The 17026-nt window shown below is 42.4% G+C and overlaps 2 protein-coding genes across 3 annotated transcripts in view; one reads left to right on the top strand and one right to left on the bottom strand.

Moving 5' to 3' along the window:
• The window catches only part of LOC123998866 (rho GTPase-activating protein 7-like), a 114185-nt gene extending 113050 nt beyond the window's left edge, over positions 1 to 1135 (top strand). For both annotated transcript variants that reach the window (XM_046304082.1, XM_046304083.1), the window contains exon 14: positions 42 to 1135. In XM_046304082.1, the coding sequence (XP_046160038.1) occupies positions 42 to 137 (96 nt within the window). In that variant the 3' untranslated portion in view covers positions 138 to 1135. The remainder of the gene's footprint in view (positions 1 to 41) is intronic.
• A 1431-nt stretch (positions 1136 to 2566) lies between these two features.
• On the bottom strand, positions 2567 to 16940 carry LOC123998867 (arginine--tRNA ligase, cytoplasmic-like). The gene is made up of 15 exons (XM_046304084.1): positions 16783 to 16940; positions 14881 to 15015; positions 14381 to 14569; positions 13984 to 14092; positions 13478 to 13578; positions 13093 to 13214; positions 12575 to 12695; positions 12205 to 12334; positions 11394 to 11498; positions 10975 to 11153; positions 10386 to 10495; positions 9500 to 9605; positions 7797 to 7969; positions 6508 to 6755; positions 2567 to 4514 (listed from the first exon to the last, which is right to left on the bottom strand). Exons 1-15 carry the CDS (start codon positions 16825 to 16827, stop codon positions 4405 to 4407), a joined length of 1983 nt encoding a protein of 660 aa, XP_046160040.1. The 5' UTR covers positions 16828 to 16940; the 3' UTR covers positions 2567 to 4404.
• Between the last annotated feature and the right edge of the window lie 86 nt (positions 16941 to 17026).

Raw genomic sequence — 17026 nt, 5'->3', positions numbered from 1 at the left:
TTTGTGTGTACTACCTTCCTGTTACTGTGTGTGATTTCCAGGGGCCGATCCAAGGAATGGCACAACAGAGTGAGTGGACACCTACTGGCCTCCAACCTTCTGGCTATCAGAGACTCATTCAGACCAGACCACAGTGAGACCAAGATGTAAGCAATAGCTCCGAGACAGAACCCAGTCCTCATCTACCCCGAGAGGAGGACAGATGAGGAGAGAACAACACAAACAGACAGAAGCCTGCAGGCATACAGCTGTAGCAGAGAGGACCGAAGGAGGGGGTGGAAGGCAGGAGGGGGAGCTGAGAAGTCGTCTTAAACCCAAGACCTGATATGAATTCCAGAAACATAATTTTTTTTATGGAGACAATTGCCCCTCCGGACTCGCAGCAGGGGTTGTCTGATGAAGTGTTCAGGTGGAGGCGGCTGAGCTTTTCATTATCAAGAGTTATGTGGGAGCCAGCCACCATGATGGAACATCTCATCCCATTTGAGTGACTGTTTCAGGCCTAATGCATGGCAGGGGGGCCTCCGACAGAGCGCTGCCACACACCACAGGTTTTAAGAGTTAATAACAGGGCCTGTGTAACAGTTCAGATATACCAAGAGCAGATCTACCTCTTCGGAGAGAAAAGCCTCGGTTGCATCACGCTTTGAAGCGGGACAAAGTGAAGGATTCAGGAAAGCTTCCTCTTGCAGTTGTGAATTGGGAAGATTCTCATGTACATTTGTGCCATTGTGGCAGATATTCTGCGAGGCATGTTGCTGTCCTCAAAATTGTACTCTGTATTTATTATTTTACTGTCAAAGGGATTGTCTAATTACTTCATTTTAGTTGTATGTGTGTATTTGACTTGACACTTGTGTTTCTCTGGTAATGTTGTAAACTTCAAAATGTATCACAGTATACTCACTAAAAGGGTTACACTATGTTTATAGATGTACATATTCATGAATGTGTAGTTTATCTAATTACATTTTATTATTGACTTTTATTATTCCTCAAAATTATTTAACAAAACATTTGTATTCAGAAATATTCAAATAGATTTACTTAAATATTGGTTTTCAAGCTTTAGGAAAACTTCAGCATATCCTTTTTGTAATACGTGTGTTGAATCAAAATGACAATGTAAAATGTTGATTTCTCTAGTCTTCTTGCTTTGTGTGTGTGTGTGTGTGTGTGTGTGTGTGTGTGTGTGTGTGTGTGTGTGTGTGTGTGTGTGTGTGTGTGTGTGTGTGTGTGTGTGTGTGTGTGTGTGTGTGTGTGTGTGTGTGTGTGTGTTGTGATAGTCTGCTTGAATCCCAGCCAGCCAGTCACACTGATTGTTTTCTCTGAAGACCCTGAAATAGCTAACAGCCAGAGGAAGATGACGTCACTCAGTGCTTTTATCACACAGAAGATTTACAGGTCTGGGCTTATGATGATGTTGATTTCCAAAGACAAAAATTCTCTCCCTCCCTCTGTTACAATATGCTTAGGAAATGATTTACGCTGTCAAACTGCCCACTCGTGTCATATTTGCATAATGACATTTGCATATCTTATTGATTAATCTCCTAGATCACATTATTGAATCCCCTTTAAGCACCTAGTACTGAGGCATTCTCCTAAGATCATGAATATGCTGAATAACTGCATGTGAAGGAGAAGTTAAAATACCTCACATGGTTAGGCTGGATATAAAAGGGGATTTTGTTGAATTTCTATAACAGTCTTTTAGAATACGTATAGCTTATAACAGGGCTAGTGCCTGTGGCGAAGATTTCAGATTGGGTTTGGGTAGCGCCATCCCATATGGTTGAGCAATCCGGAAGTGTGACAACTTGATTCTGGTTGCGTTTACATGTTCAGCGCAATTCTGAACTTTTTTTTCACAAATTGGTATTTCGACCATTCAGATGAGCTCTGATGTGAAAAGATCTGATGTGATTAGTCAAAAGATCAATTAGTGGATGATTTTTTTTTTTAAGATTGGGCTGTCTTTGTAACTCAAAAGGTCAAGATGGAATCAAAGAGGCCAGAAATATTACTCCACAGACCCCTGACACCAAACCTCTCCTCCAATCACCTAACACTAGGCAGCCTAGTAGTATAGCACAAAAGACCTGGCTGTGACTACAGTCCATGGAAATTGAAGTAAACATTTGAGGAAAAAACTCCATTCATTTTGTGCAGTGCAGTCCACTGTCTGGCTGAACCAGGGGCAGAATAAGACAAAACCATAGAGTACTGCTGAGGGATCTCTATTCCACTGTGAGTAAATCCTACTGCAGGTGTTATTGAAGTTTGGTGCCAAAACAATGTGGTAAACCATTTTCCTCCTGAAGCCTTTGTCAAAACACCTTCAGCACATTGTCCTTCAACCGGAGACATACGCACCAAAGTACCCATTTTGTGGAAGATTGATACATTTTTAATAAAGGCACTGGGAATCACTGTTCCAGTGGGTATTGAAGACGAGCTATAAAGTCATGCAGTGGAATGATAAAATATTAATATAAATATGGATATTTCATACATTCTGGTGACGGTTCATACACAGACACTTATCACAGTTTATGAGCTCAACTCAAGTTTAGAGAGGTGATTTATATAGCTCATGGCATCCTTTACAGCATAATACTAGTCTGTAGCCATCTACAACAGTGCATAACTTTACCATGGGAAAACACAGCCTTACAATGAAATTCTTGGCTGCCTCTGAGTGTGAGATTATCATTTGTCAATAAATTAGTGATTTAGTGCACCTGCTAACACACAACACTTAGTTGCTATGACAGAGAATACCATGTTGGTTTTGAGGATTAATTAGGCTAGTCCAACTTCATTTGAGAGGCTAATGACTATAATTTGTGGCCATGGATCTAATAGGTGAGCAACCACATGCTGTGGTACACTCAGTAAAGCCCTGGCAAGGGGCAAAAGTCTTCACACAGAAATGGCTGAAGTGGAAAGCCAAAGTGGACACCCTTTGCTCCAATGGATCCAAGAGAACCAACTAAGTAAAGCCAGTTAAGTCACTGATGCACCTTGTTCATTGAACCTGCACAGAAAAGATATAGTATTTAACTAACAAAAGGAGCCCCTCCAACCATGACAGGATATTTGGCATTGAAACAAAGACAAACCGATTAGTCTTCCTGTTATTTCTCCTTCCCCTTGTTATCATGTGTCATTTAGAACTTAAGTCAAGTCTAATCAATATCTGGTCAGTCCACAGCTATCTGTGCAATGAGTAAATAATAAGCAATTGTCCATTTAGCTGGACAAATCAATTCCATTAATCACACAGCTGATTATCAGGATCGGACAAGGCATTCATCATTACTGTTCATTTATCCTTGGCGTGCAGGTAAATAGCCAGGGTGAGGATCTTCTACCACTGTCACTTGGGAGAACAACTGTTGTCCCCAAGTCTCACTGTTGCTGACTCACACTTTAAGGCAAACTGTGCCTAGCCAAGCCAAGCTGTACATGGGCTGGATTTGGTACACATCCACCATAGTTGCTGGAACCATGCTGAAAAGGACAAAGTAAAAAAAAAATATATATATATATATATTCAGTCAGCAGGTTTGTATCAGACCTAAAGTAATAATCATGCATTTCATTCTCTACTGTGAGGAAATTATGGAGGCTTTAATAAAACCGCAGATTAAATGTAATTGCATCAATACAATTAAAATGAATTTGAAAATCATTGCAATTTCATTACATTTTCAAAAATATATATAAAATGGGAGCAATAATTGCCTATTGATATGAAAATATTTTGAAAAGTCTACAATATGGTTAAAACACTGATTCAATCTTTTTCAGGACAGGAAGGTCTACTGCACTTGGCTGTCCTCAAAGTGACCAATATCACAGGTGCATGGGTTACAAATATGTATATGGGTTTCAAGTCAGATGACAGATGGGGTAGCTGGACTAAGATGACAGAAAACCATCCCACTGTTGGTTAAATAGAGCATATTATTTTGGCTGTCCACACTGCAAGAAAGGACACATGTTAAGCTACTTATGCGTCCTTCGCGACCGACCGACGCCTTTCATCTGAAATACTGTATTATTTGGCCGGGTCAGGATCGGCTGCAATAAACAAAGATCAATGTCTAACACATACATCTCGAATCCCCTGTGCAATAATTGAGCTGTAGCCTAAGTCAGTATTGCTGTTTTGGCAGCCTCTCCAGACATTCCTCAATCTCTTGGTAGGTATTCTGACATTTAAATGGAGAATGATGAGCAGGGTGCCAGATCCATTTTTTTTTTTTTACAAGCAGTAATTTTTATTTGATTTGGTATACAGTAAGATCCCAAGTGACGTTAATGGGTTGAAGAGGCTCTTTTTTTCTGTCGTCCGAGGAGATGGGAGGAGGGCATTGTGATGTCACTGTGATGAGGTCACATCCTGGAGACAGGGTTGATGCCCAGGATGTCGAAGCCTTTGGCCATGATGGCGGCAGTGGCATCACACAGGAGCATCCTCCACATGTTGACCTTTACCACCTCACCTGTGGAGAGAGAGACAGAGACAGTGAGAGAGATGGGTCAACACATAGATCGGAGGTCATTTCAATACAATAAAATGACATCCCAAATAATAGAGCAGTCACTAAATCAATGTTCACGATTCAACCATTCATGGGACAATCATGAGATCCAATAGAAATTAAGCCAGAGGGAGGGCAAATTAAACAGACGAGTCATTATAGGACATGGACATTGATGTAATTGACAAACAATACAACTTCCCCTTCATTTACATTAACAAATCATCTGTTATTGTCATATTAGAGTCATTCAAGCACTTGCTAATGTCCATGCCATTGTCATCCAATGATATACATCCCAGTCAGCTCCTTTAAAACCAGTTTAGCAAAGGATGACAAAAGCAAAGAGAGGGTGTTATTGAGAACCATCCATAGGCTACTCATGAAAGACTGCCATTTGTCTGTAGACCAGCATTTGTATGGTTAAAACTCGAATTGACCTTCATTGTTACTAAGGGTGGAAAACAAGCTGACATTCAGAATGTCATTCTTTAGAGTCTAGACATTGGGGGAGGTGTTAAACTGACATTTTTTTTTAAAGATCGTCATACTATGGATCATTTAGCTATTTAATTTAGAATTTTAGTAACGCTTTAGGTATAAAAAATAAAATAAAAATATATACATACATATAAATATACATACATATAATATATATAAATATACAAATGATTTGATAAAAGATTGATGTTGAACTTTACTACTAAAGCCCATAGAAATGCATTGAATAACATTCATAAATGGAAAAAAAGGTACAGTCAAAGAATAAATCATAAGAATTAAGGTTAAGGTTGAAGTGTCAGTCCTAAAATAAATATATATATATATATATATATATATATATATATATATATATATACACATATATACACACACACACACACACACACACACACACACACACACACACACACACACACACACACACACACACACACACACACACACACACACACACCACATATTGTATCTTTATTTAACTAGGTCAGTTAAGAACATTCTTATTTTCAATGACGGCCTGGAAACAGTGGGTTAACTGCCATGTTCAGGAATACACACACAGTAGCATTCCAGGTGAAGCTGGTTGAGAGAATGTCAAGAGTGCAAAGCTGTCAAGGCAAATGATGGTTTTATATTTGAATAATCTCAAATAGACAACATATTTTGATTTGGTTAACACTTTTGGTTACTACATGATTCCATATGTGTTATTTCATAGTTTTGATGTCTTCACTATTATTCTAGAATGTAGAAAACAGTAAAAATAAAGAAAAACCCTGAAATGAGTCGGACGGTCCAAACTTTGCCTGGAACTGTACATAAAATATAATATCAGATATATATTTAACCCATATTTTGGGGTAGGCACCTTCTCACTTCCATTAGTTTTTTAAATACGGTACCGGTTACCTTCAGACGAGTGCCGTGACATTTGTGGGGTCGTGAGAACACGATCGTGTTCGTGAGAGTCTCCCCTTTCCATAGAGTTCCATAATGTAGTGTGTGTCAATCAACTCTAGGGGGTTAATGTGCTATAATTCACACTCAATTTGGTTGCGAGGAGGTCTAACTTGGGTGCTAACTCCTGAGCAGAACGTTAAGCTAACACTCTGTTGTATTTTAAACCCTGGGTAAATAGGACTAAACATAAGCGACGCGGCCCACCGTAGTGCGAGTGGATGGGCTAACAACGTCACTTGCTCTCTGACACCTCTGACTGGTGTGGTTTGTGATTGTCCCTCACAATGGGATATTTAGGATTATTTGAGGCCAGCCGAAGTCTGTGCAGGAAAGCAACTATCGAATGGCAAAGCCAAGAAAAATCACAGATTTTAAGAGTACTACTGAAAGGGATATGTATAACCACCATTTAGTATGGACCATTGGATGGATGGATGTATAGATGAATGGAGACACTTTCTCAGCCTCCATCACCCCAGTGTCTCTGCCCTACCTGTCTGGCGGTCCTTCTCGATACAGTAACAGCTGTCGTAGAACTCTGTGAAGGTCGTGGCCAGCTCATACAGGTAGTCACACAGCGTGTGGAGCAGCAGGTCATCCAGGATCTTCTGCAGGATCTCAGGGAAGCGCAGGAGACACTTGCCCAACTTCCACTCCTTGTCGTGCTCCAAGAGCACCTCCGTGGTCTCTGCTGCTTTACGGAGCACTGCCTCGTCGATGTTAGCCAACCGGGCTATGGACCTGCAGACACAGGAGGGGAAGGGATATGTGAAGTAGGATATAAATGGCAGACCAGTTCCATTTTAAAGTCTACCTACATTGTGATTACATTGTAACTAGGCAGGTTATCACATGATTATAGCAACACGTGTTAGATGGGACTACAATTGACTTGAAAATCCCTGGTGATGCTGCAGATCCAGATAGATTATGCTCCAGCGAACTGAACTCTCTTGGACAGATGAAATTGCGAGAATCTGTCAAGGCTCACATAGAATTACGTGACTATGAGCAGCAGTACTTCTGGTTTAGGGTTTGAATCATTGATTATTTGGACGAATCAGGATGCGGCGAAGGCAGTGCTTAAACTGGCACAGTGACTTTCAAGCTTGTATGAGGATGATAAACGGTTTCCACAGCCACAAAGTCAAAATTGTCTAGATCATAAACATTTATGAACGTCAAAATTCCCTTTTTGGCCATGATAAACATGGGTGAAATTAGCAGAAGGGAGGGGTTTGGCCCAGAGTTTCCGTTTGCGAGGGAGGAGACTTCGATTCCTTCCTTTGCCCAAAGGTAATCACAATTGTTAATGGCATTTCTCCCCCCCAGAAGTAAAACAGGAAATGATAAAATCACGTGAGATCATTTTACTTCTGGGTAACCGAGATTAGTTGGAGCATGATGCCGGCTATCAAAAGAGACTATATCTGATCCTGACTGAGACTGACAGTGAACTAAATGATCCCAGAACAATGCTATTGTGTTCTTTGGCTATCTACAACCGCAGATCCACAAGATGAGCAGCATCCGGGGTTTCAAACCCAATGCTCAAACAAGCGTGTGTAACCCCAGTTCCCCTCCACAGCAGGAGCCACCGCCACCTGTGAGTACACTATTGACTTAGTCTGTTACCATCGACCACCCTGAACAAGACGGCTTTTCCCCTCTCCACTCATGTACAGATAAATGGAGACAGATTGGGGACGTGGCCACTGTGGGTTAATACCACCAGGGGACTGTAATGGTAGGGGGTGAGTGTAGTTCCCAGGGATGGCTCACCTGATGCGGGTGAAGGCGTAGAGGAGGTAGGCGGCCGTGTTGCCCCGGTCATCCAGCATCTTGTCGAAGGAGAACACGTAGTCGTTGATGCGGTTGTGAGACAGGTCGGCATACTTGATGCAGCCGAACGCCACCGAGCGCTGGGCCTTTGTCAGATCCTCCGTGCTCAGAACCTGGGGCACACAGACACCTTATGATCAGAGTTACAGCCAATCAGCATGTGTTCAGTCACTTGGTATCGGAGATGGGTCACAACTTGTTTCTGTGTGTCACAAGATATCTGGGACAAGTTGAAATACTGTTCTGCTATGAGTTGGACCTGGCATTCTGACATCCATGTCGAGTCAAATACCCTGTCATGTATGGACAGGCTCACAAGTACCGAGAGAGAGTGGATTGTGTTCTTTAGCATTTGTATGTATAGGATTTGTGTGCTTGAGTGTTTTGAGCAGGGCGGGTTTATTCTTCTAATGAGGTTGGGACAAACAAATCTAATTTTATCTGTCACATGCGCCGAATACAACAATGCAGACCTTACCGTGAAATGCTTACTTACAAGCCCTTAACCAACAATGCAGTTTGAATAAAATAAAGTTAAGAAAATATTTACTAAATAAACTAAAGTAAAAAATTGAAAAGAAATTAGGGGTACCGACACCCAGTCAATGTGTGGGGGGGGGGTAATTTGTACATGAAGGTAGGAGTAAAGTGACGATGCATAGATAATAAACAGTGAGTAGCAGCAATGTAAAAACAAAGGGGGGGGGGGGGGGGTCAGGATGCTCTCGATGGTGCAGCTTTAGAACTTTTCGATGATCAAAGGATCCATGCCAAATCTTTTCAGTCCCCTGAGGGGGAAAAGGCTTTGCCGTGATCTCTTCAGAACATTCTTGGTCGTCTGGAACAGCTGGTTCTCTCATGCATGCTTCATGTGGCAGGGTTGGGCGTGTGGCCAGCTCTATGGTGCCAACGATGCTACTTTAGGGGCCTGGAGAGAAACGGGCTGAGGGGGGTACGCTTACTGCACTAACAAAATAAAAAGATCTCAGAATAGATCTGAGTTGGCTGCCTCAGCCGGCGTTTGCTTAATTGATTACGCCCTAGGGAACAGCGCAATTATACGCCCACTAACTTTTCCGCATAATTTAATGCAGCGTGTGTAACTTTCGATATCCTTGACAATTATAGGCTTAGCAAAAACATATCAGCCAAACCACACTTCAGAGGACCTCTTCTTTCTTCATAGAAACAAACACAAGTAATAGGATCAGAAAAAAAGAGGCGGGCTGCGATTTGCAGGCAAACAGCTATGCCAGGTGGAAGCAGAATGCATTTCTGTATCCCAAAAGCCTTTAGAACACAAAGATTAGAGAGAGAGGCATCGTTCACAGTGCTGTGTTCAACGCAGGAGACTGTCTGCAAGAGCAGTAGCTGTTTGTTCTCTGTTTAAAACTCAAAATAGACTCACTGTTGTGCTTCAGTAAAGACTTCACACAGCCAGGCTAGTTTCACACTCATTAGTAAGATGACTGTTCAGGCTGTAGTAATGACGTTTTCTACACTCTTCTGTCAGTGTTTGGGTGGGTGCGGCGCACTTTCGTCCCAGCCAAGTACTATCAATTATCACACCTGATTTGGCCCTGCGAAGAGTTGAAGAGTTTATGGCTATTCAGTAATGTTGACAGGCAGTATCCATTCTTCACCTTGTCCCTGTCCTTCTCCTTGAGTTTTTCCATGGACCTCTTCAGGCCTTCATCCAGCAGATCCATCAGCCTCACCGTGTCCCCGGAACGAGTCTTAAACTTCTTTCTGTGGACAAACAGACAAAGACAACACTCAGGCCCTGTTCAAATCCACCTCAAAAACACATCCTTCCTTCCTTCACCACGTATCTAACATAAGTACTGTTCCACTTACATGGCTCTATCCAATCATGTTCAATGAATGAAATCATGTTAAATTAGTGATCATGAGAAAGGAAGTGTGCTTTTCCACTTTCCTGTATTGGACTGTAACCAGCATTTGACAGTGCTTCAGCTTCCTCCCAGCCTACAGCAAAGTACCAGGTGCTAACCACCACTTAGTTGGCTCCTCTCACCTCCCCTACAGCCTCGTACGACCAACACAACACATTCTCTGCCTGTGTTTGATGTTTTATTAATGCACTAGGTGACATTATCTGCTCGGTAACGATACTCTGAGTAGCCATACACAACAAGACGATGCGCGACCAATGGGCAAATAGAGCAAATAATGGACAAATAAAAGCTAAGTGTGCTAATTCAATAGGCTGCTGAGGCCACAATTGGGTGGGTATTCTCTTGGACGGCCCAGTACAGTATACTTAGCTATGAACACTAAATTAGGCATGTGTCTGTGATTGTTGGGAGTATGCCAATCTGGGTCGCATTCATTAGGCACCAAATGGAAGAAAATGTACTGAAACAGGAGGGGCACCCTGGACTTGCCCAATAAGAATCACTAATTTTTGTTTTCTGTTGCAAACTCTTTTAAAACTGTTTTATTGTTGTGTGCCCTAATGATTAGGACCCTGGAAAAAAATGACTGAAATCATTTGTAGGTACTCACTTGTCCTCTCCCAGCACCACTCCAAAACCAGCGTGCTCCACTCGTGTCACATTGGGGTCGTACCAGCCAATCATCTGAGCCGCTGCAAACACTACCTGGAAGTGGGTGCCCTGTTGTGAAAAAAAAACAGACATGCACATAATAAACTAGTCACACAAAAAAAAAAAATTGAACACCAGTTGAATGTTTCGACAGAGTTTGACAGACTATTAGTGACGGTGAGCCTAATGATTTTGCATGTACGATCCATTCCAGTAGAAACTTCAACAGCATAAAAATGACAGTGAACACTCAGACAAGGCAATGCTTGTGGTCATGAACTACAGTGAGTGGGCAGCACTCTGAAGTCCCCTACTCATACCTGTCCTTGACAGTCTTCACACCGAGAAACCAAGACACAGACAGCTGACCCCAAGTGGATTACATTTTCAGCAGGTGACACCGTTGGTGTCAAAGCTAGGACTTCAGTGGCACAACAGAGGTAGCATGGTCACAAATGCTGTCCTTGTCAAAGCCAAACATGTATCCCATGACAATGAGTAGGCATGATATCACAAACAGACTGGCACTCCCTCCACACCCTTCTCACCTGGCCGCTGTCCGTCACGTAGATGATGATGTCTGCCTTCTCGTCAAAGAGCCGGTGGCGCAGTGCGGCCAGGTCTGATGTGTCGTAGGTGTAGCCACCATCAGACTTCACCACCGTCAGGGGGATCTGCTGGCCCGGGGCAAACACTATCTTACGGCCCTCATCCATCTCCACCAGGCCTGGAGGGAGGAAGGGAGGGAAAGAGAGCGAGTGAGTGAGTAAAAAATGAGTGCGAGTATTGCTGAGACAGCAGTGCCCCCTTCTGGTCACATAGGCCAACTACAGAAAACTGCCCAGTACAGCAACCAACCTGAGCCGAAGGAGGACATCATGTACTCTACGCAATATGAATAAGCTGAAAATCAAATGAATGACAACGTAAAGCTATCTTTGTTTTGATTGATTCAAAACTGAATGACCTTTGGCCTCAAACTCTTTGACCACGGCGGTCATCTTCTCCTGGTAGAAGGACTCTCCTCTCTCGATGATCTGGATGTCCAGACAGTTATAGACCTTCTGGAATTCTATGAGAGACAAAGACAAGAGTTGGAGGGTAAATCTCTGTTAGAGTACAGTAGCAACACCAGGGGAATATCAGTACTAAACACACTGCATGTCTTTGGATGAGACTCGAGGAAATGAAGTCACTCATTCAGTGGGGGGAGAGAGAGAATAGGATGGAGCAACCTAATTGCCCTTCCTCAGCTGGGTCTCCGTGGGGACTGATGGCTGATAAAGGCATTGGAAACATATTGTCTCTCTCTATCTTCCTATCTATCACGTCAAGGTTTAAATCCTTCCAGAGTTCGCACACAGTATGGAGAGCTGTGACCTGTCAGAGGTCCGATGCCTCACGCCTGCCATGACCTTTATCACACACACACACAAACACACAAATTAAACAAAACTGAGCAGTCACCATGAAAACTAGTGTGAAGAACCTCATCACCCCATGTGAACCTCCCATTTTGAAGATTTGAAAAACTCAATGACGCTGATAAACATCAAACAGTCCAATATGGCCAATGCCACAACTTCATCTGTTTGTCTGATTGTGACCCTTCATTCAAAGCTAAACTACTGCAGCCAATATCTTTATTTTTGTGATTTTACTTGTGCTAAATAATGTTATCTTTGACTCTTCACAGTACTTGGCATAAGGTCTAACTACCCCTGGATCAAAGCCTTTATAATATATTTGGACTTTCATCAGCCATTCATCACACCCACCATTCCTGGAAACGTCACAGATGAGGTTCCATCCTTTGATGAAAGCTGGGTCTTTGCTCTGCAGCTTGACCACACACTGGTAGGCCCTCTTCTTAAAGTCCTCCTCCTCGTCAAAACGCTTCTTAGACTCCTGGGACACACAGACAGGGAGGAATCACTCATATCAGCAGGGGAAAATAGGTAACATATCTGATGACAACTAGTGAGGAACAGAATGTATTGTATGTCAAGGATAGTCTACACAACTCAAACGTTGGCCAGAAGAAAGGACATGCCATGTCTGAGGCCATACCCTTTTCTGTTTTTAAACCCACCACCTCCATCTAGTGGTCAACTTTATAGAAAAAGCAGCTGTTTTAGGTGGACTCACTTTGTAGAAGGCCTGCAGGTCTCCGATAGGAGGGGATACGGTCAGGTAGTTTGGGAACTTGTCTTGCAGGTGAGCGATGAGCATCCCAAACTGGGTACCCCAGTCCCCTACGTGATTCAGCCTGGGGTACAAAACACAAATAAATGCAGTGATGACATGGTAAACAAACACACACACACAGACACACAAAAAGGACATACTGCAGGGCAGGATGTCACATAAATAAACTAGCATACGGTGTAATATAGGGGTGGCTCTGGCTCAGTTGGCATTAATTTGGCTCAGTCATGGTATATTAGTGACTGGAATTTGATACAGCTGTTTAATAATGTACCATAAATACTATACACACATTCATAGGTTTTTGTTTAGGTACTGTTTTATTACCATTTATTTTACCATGTACTTTAAGTAAACACCCGGTCATTTCTGTACCATAAAATAAAGTGTTACCAGTACACTTCAAAAAGATAAACTGAAGTTGTATTTATACATCATATTTTGACTGACGTACTGACCTCAAGACGTCGTAGCCCAGGAACTCAAAGAGACGACACATGCTGTCCCCAATGATTGTGGAGCGCAGGTGACCTACATGCATCTCCTTGGCGATGTTAGGAGATGAGAAGTCCACAACCACCTAGAAAACCCAAACACACAGAAGATTCATCCCCACATTTAAAAAGGGAAAAGGGCAACGGTTGGGTCTGTAAAAGCAGGATGTTCGCCTACCTTCTTCTTGCTCTCTAAGGGAGGAGGTTGGGTCTGTAAAAGCAGGATGTTCACCTACCTTCTTCTTGCTCTCTAAGGGAGGAGGTTGGGTCTGTAAAAGCAGGATGTTCGCCTACCTTCTTCTTGCTCTCTAAGGGAGGTTGGGTCTGTAAAAGCAGGATGTTCGCCTACCTTCTTCTTGCTCTCTAAGGGAGGAGGTTGGACACCGTTGAGTAGCAGGTTGGTCAGCAGTTTGGACACAAATGATCTCTTAAGGTGAACATTGATGAACCCTGAGGGTACAAAAAGCAATGTAACAGCCCTCAGTTCATTGAGCACATGACTATAATCAATTAAATCTAAAATCCTTAGTTGCTGCATCCATTTTTGGACTTTGAAATGAATTATATATACCCATTGATTCTTGAAGAATATAACTTATAAATGCTTCGTGAGCTCAAACTGTAATACCCCTACAGAACCCAAAATAAGCTTGCTTTGCTCCATTGTTCGTAAACTATGTAAATGTGAATAAAACGGTATATAGCCTTATAACATGGTTAAAACGATATCATGGATGGTCATCTATAGCCCAGACTATGAATTTCAGAGTGGTCACATTTCTCCAGGTCCATCCCTCAGCTTTGTGTTTGTTTCAACTAAGGACTCTATCTTAAATATTGTATGCGGGCAAAAACCTGGTCCGGCTATTTCTGTCTTCTCAATGAGCTCATTGTCAGGAATGTTCTGCTGAATATTCTCAGCGATCTGCCTGGGGTTCACTTTCAGGCCCTTTGATTTCATCATCTGAAACACAAGTCCAAAACAATTACACTCCCATTTCATTCACCACCTAACAGCTCAAATGAAAGTTGAGCTGTTGATATTTACGCTATATGCTAAACTCTCTCAGAAAGAGCAATCGATAGAGACTGAAAGAAAGAGTTAGAGAGAGATCAGTGGGGGAAGAGAGCAGAGGGACAGCAAGGCAACACAAACACATATCAAAACAGGTAAGAAATTAAGAGTGAGTGTAAAAGAGATTCAGAGAAAAGAAGAGTCAGAGAATAAGATCCATCAGTGTTCTAGGCACACCTGGGCCATGGCCATAGCGCTGTTACACTGGTAGTCCCCAAACTTGGCCTGCTGGTTGGGGGTGACGGCCAGGGGAGGGTTCTCCAGGTCGGGACAGGCCTCCCGGATGGCCTCCCCAAAGATCTCCTGCAGGCGCTGGTTGATGTTCATCATGGTTTTACTACACTGGCTCCTCTCTTCCTGCAGACTCTGGATAGAGAAAATAGACAGAGCACACTAAAATACAATGTATAGAGGACAACCTATAAAGACAACCCAGAATCTCTCCTCCCCTTCCACAGGATTTTGGGGCAGAGCATAGAGAGACAGCCCTTCAATAGAACTTATAGAGCAACTCAGCCTCTTGTCTCTCTCTCACCCTCTCTTCTGACCAGTAATGAAAGAGGACATAACAGGTGAAACTAAGCATTTAGTCACCTCCTGTGTGCATGAACAAGAACGATAGCTCGATCCCATAACAATGTAGCGGCGTGTGGAAATTCCTACTAGTGATCACTCACCCTTTTGAGGACGTTGAGGCGGTATTTGAGCTTGGCATTCTCCTCTCTCAGCCCATCCAGGTGCGAGGACAAACCCAGGCCCTGTGGGTTCTTCAGGCTCTCGAGCTCTGCAGTCAGGGAATGGATCTCCTGCTCCTAGACGGAGAAAGGGTTCACTGTCAACAAAATGTCCTGCCTCTACGAAAACATTGGTTGAGGTACAATGTGCTAAGTGTATGATAATATTCAGGCCTTTGACTCATAAACTAAGGCTTAGGTACTGATATCAGCACAGATTGAGGAAATCAAATGTCACGCCCGTCAGAACAAAATTGAAACCATCAGCTAGCTAAGTTTGCAAATAATTGTCTATTACAGAATAATGTTGATTTAATATGATTATTATCAGTAAATAGATGGGAAGGGACGCACACTGCATCTTCCTTCGTCATCAACATCAAAGAAGGTGTTTTCAAGACAACTGGGAACTTTATATATTTAAAAAACTAGGTCAAATCATGACGTCGTTGATCTTCAGGTTGAAAGTCGGAGCTCTAGAAAGATGCCCGACTTTCCGACTTTCAATTCCGAGTTGGATGACCGTTCAAAACTATTTTTCCCATTCAGATCTCGATTTCCTCCTGAGTACCCAGTTGTTCTGAATGCGGCATGAGTGACAGCTGACTTACCGGTTACCTGTCCATTGGTGTAAAAGTACTATTATTTATATATTTGACCATTTTTACTTTACTACATTCCTAACGGAAATAATGTACTTTTTACTCCATACATTTTCCCTGACACACCCAATAGTACTCGTTACATTTTGAATGCTTATCAGGACAGAAAAATGGTCCAATTTACACACTTATCAAGAAAACACTTTTGCCTCTACCTCTGATCTGGGAGTCTCACTAAACACACATGCTTCGTTTGTAATTATAAACTGGGTGGTTTGATCCCTGAATGCTGATTAACTGAAAGCCGTGGTATATCAGACCTTATACCAGTGTATGAGAAAACATGTATTTTTACTGCGCTAACTACGTTGGTAACCAGTTTATAATTGCAATAAGGCACCTCGGGGGTTTGTGGTATAGGGCTAAGGGATGTACCTACCCAGGCATTCCGCGTAAGAACAGCCCTTAGCCGTGGTATATTGGCCATATACCACACTCCTCCAGCCTTATTGCTTAAATAATGTCTGTGTGTTGGAGTGTGCCCCTGCCTATCCGCACATTTTTTAAACGTGAAATCTGGTTTGCTTATTATAAGGAAATTGAAATGACGAATAGTTTTACTTTCGATGATTAAGTATATTTTAGCAATTATATTTACTTTTGATACTCAACAGGTTCAGTATATTTAAAACTACTTACTTTTACTCAAGTAACTAACTACCGAGTGGTGCAGCGGTCTAAGGCATTGAATTTCAGTGCTAGAGGCGTCACTACAGACATCCTGGTTCGAATCCAGCCTGTATCACAACTGGCAGTGATTGGGAGTCCCATAGGACGGCGCACGTCCGGGTTTGGCCGGTGTAGGCAGTCATTGTAAACAAGCATTTATTCTTAACTGACTTGCCTAGTTAAATAAAATAAAAATAATTGAGTCGTTTTCTATTAAAGGTCTATTTACTTTCAGAATGACAATTGGGTCATTTTTTCACACGCACAGAGAGCGAGACTGCCTGGCTAGAATACAACAAAGATACAACTTTAGCCTGAATTCACGTTTTATAGCAGATTTCAAGCAGCTAGCAAGCTGCTGCAACGTTTAGCTAGTTACAATCAGAACTACAACTTGGCTAGCCACACATTACGTCAGCAACTAGCCCACATGTCAACGTTAGCGAAGCTACACTTGCTTATTTTCATTGCATTATTGCAAACCAAGAGGTATACGTAAAGTATCAGAGCTGACCTGCTGTTGAATTCGGGACGTGTAACCAGCCACAGGATCTCCCATTTTCAGTAAAGTATAGAACAGTAAATTAGCGTTTGCTTCAGTTGCTAAATGACTTTCTTTTGAATGCGAGTTGAACCCGGCTTAGATGAGGAAGAGGTATTGAAGTTAAATGTCGGAAATTCCATTTACCGCCCTCGTGTGGGGTAGCCAATGTACTACCACAGACGAATAGGTAGGTACTTCAGTCATAGGTTATAAC

The sequence above is a fragment of the Oncorhynchus gorbuscha genome, linkage group LG16 (genome assembly GCF_021184085.1).
Source record: "Oncorhynchus gorbuscha isolate QuinsamMale2020 ecotype Even-year linkage group LG16, OgorEven_v1.0, whole genome shotgun sequence".
Lineage (NCBI taxonomy): Eukaryota > Metazoa > Chordata > Actinopteri > Salmoniformes > Salmonidae > Oncorhynchus > Oncorhynchus gorbuscha.
This window is presented reverse-complemented; position numbering and strand designations above follow the sequence as displayed.

What these genes read in the sequence shown, in the direction of transcription:
- LOC123998867 (XM_046304084.1), bottom strand. Translation starts at nt 16,827, where the DNA reads ATGGGAGATCCTGTGGCTGGTTACACGTCCCGAATTCAACAGCAG. An exon ending in CAAAGAGTTTGAGGCCAAAG is followed by an intron (nt 11,154 to 11,393) that starts GTCATTCAGTTT and finishes TCCTCCCTCCAG; the next exon opens with GCCTGGTGGAGATGGATGAG. An exon ending in AGGAGAAGGACAGGGACAAG is followed by an intron (nt 7,970 to 9,499) that starts GTGAAGAATGGA and finishes TGTGTGCCCCAG; the next exon opens with GTTCTGAGCACGGAGGATCT.